The sequence below is a fragment of the Orycteropus afer genome, unplaced genomic scaffold, assembly GCF_000298275.1.
Source record: "Orycteropus afer afer isolate SDZICR_OR568_19922 unplaced genomic scaffold, OryAfe1.0 scaffold00018, whole genome shotgun sequence".
Lineage (NCBI taxonomy): Eukaryota > Metazoa > Chordata > Mammalia > Tubulidentata > Orycteropodidae > Orycteropus > Orycteropus afer.
Window position 1 is genome coordinate 16,677,589 of NW_006921605.1, and position 1,307 is coordinate 16,678,895.

At 53.4% G+C, this 1,307-nt stretch overlaps 1 protein-coding gene across 1 annotated transcript in view; it reads left to right on the forward strand.

Annotated features, from left to right (window-relative positions):
• The window catches only part of PRKCA (protein kinase C alpha), a 521,371-nt gene that overhangs the window by 505,997 nt on the left and 14,067 nt on the right, over nt 1–1,307 (forward strand). Inside the window, exon 15 of the mRNA XM_007959900.1 lies at nt 1–140. Coding sequence (XP_007958091.1) covers nt 1–140 — 140 coding nt within the window. The remainder of the gene's footprint in view (nt 141–1,307) is intronic.

The following is a 1,307-nucleotide window of genomic DNA, read 5'->3' on the forward strand; positions in this document are numbered from 1 at the left end:
TGATGACCAAACACCCTGCCAAGCGGCTGGGCTGTGGGCTCGAAGGTGAACGGGATGTGAGAGAACACGCCTTCTTCCGGAGAATCGACTGGGAGAAGTTAGAGAACAGGGAGATCCAGCCTCCCTTCAAGCCCAAAGTGGTAAGTCGGCCGAGGAGCCCACTTCCTGACCTCTGCTCCCCCAAGCCTGGAGTGAGGGGGATTGTGACCCCTGGCCTTTGCAGGGTGAGGACACCAGCCTTGCCTCGCCCCTGTGCCCTTACCCTGCCAGCAGCAGCCTTTCTGCTGACTTGAGAGAGTCAGAACAAGAAGCCAGGGAGGGGAACCGTGCATGGCTGCCCCACCATAGAGCAGCTGCACAGCACACCCCAAAGGAATTAGAGGATGAGGGTGAGTCTGCTTTGGGGTTGTGCTTTGTGGACTGACAGGCAGAGGAGCCATATTCCCCTGGGTGGAGCTGGGGCTTTGTGTCTGCCCCCCAGTTTCCTGAATTCTTGCACCAATGCTAGCCCACCAATGCTAGCCCTGAAGCATAAATTCAGTCAGCCCACTCATGTGTGGTCCCTGGACACAGTTCTCATGCTGGTCACGCCCCTTGGTGGAAATGAACACATTTGTGTTTGCCACCATTTCTAACATTGCCACATTGATTCTGACCCTTTCTATACGATTCCCATGATTCTCATGTGTTTAACAAACACTGTGTCAGGCACTGTTTCCAGTGGTTTGCAAATCCTACAAATCATTCATTTAATCCTCACAACAATCTTGTGAGGTAGGTACTATTGTCTTCAGTTTACACTTGAGAAAACTGAGGCACAGAGAGGCTGAGTAATTTGCCAAAGGACACACAGTGAGGGGTGGGAGTGGCGGATGGAACCAGGATTTGAACCCCAGCAGCCGGGGCCTGGAGGAGTCTGTGTACTTGCTTGGTGCACCATTGCTCCGTCACGATAGTCAGATGCTTGGTTGCTGACAGCCAGTGTCTGCCTTTCTCAGTGTTTACATCTCTAGAGGTAAACTGAGATTCGTTAAAACTTCACCCTCCTGGCTCCTGCCTCCTGCCACTTGGCTGTGCCTTGAGGGAGGCTACTTCGCACTGTATCCCATTTCTAAGGAATGAGCAGGTCCCTTCCTTTCAGCTCTGTCAGTGCTGGCTGCTTGCCAGCAGAGCCTCTGTTCCCAAGACTGCAAAGAGAGCTGTTTTATCACAGAGTCAGTTCCAGAATCATCCACCGTGTTGGTTCGGCCCAGATCTGTCTCCTCTGACAGGGTCGCCACCAGGAGCAGGCAGCAGGGACACTCGCG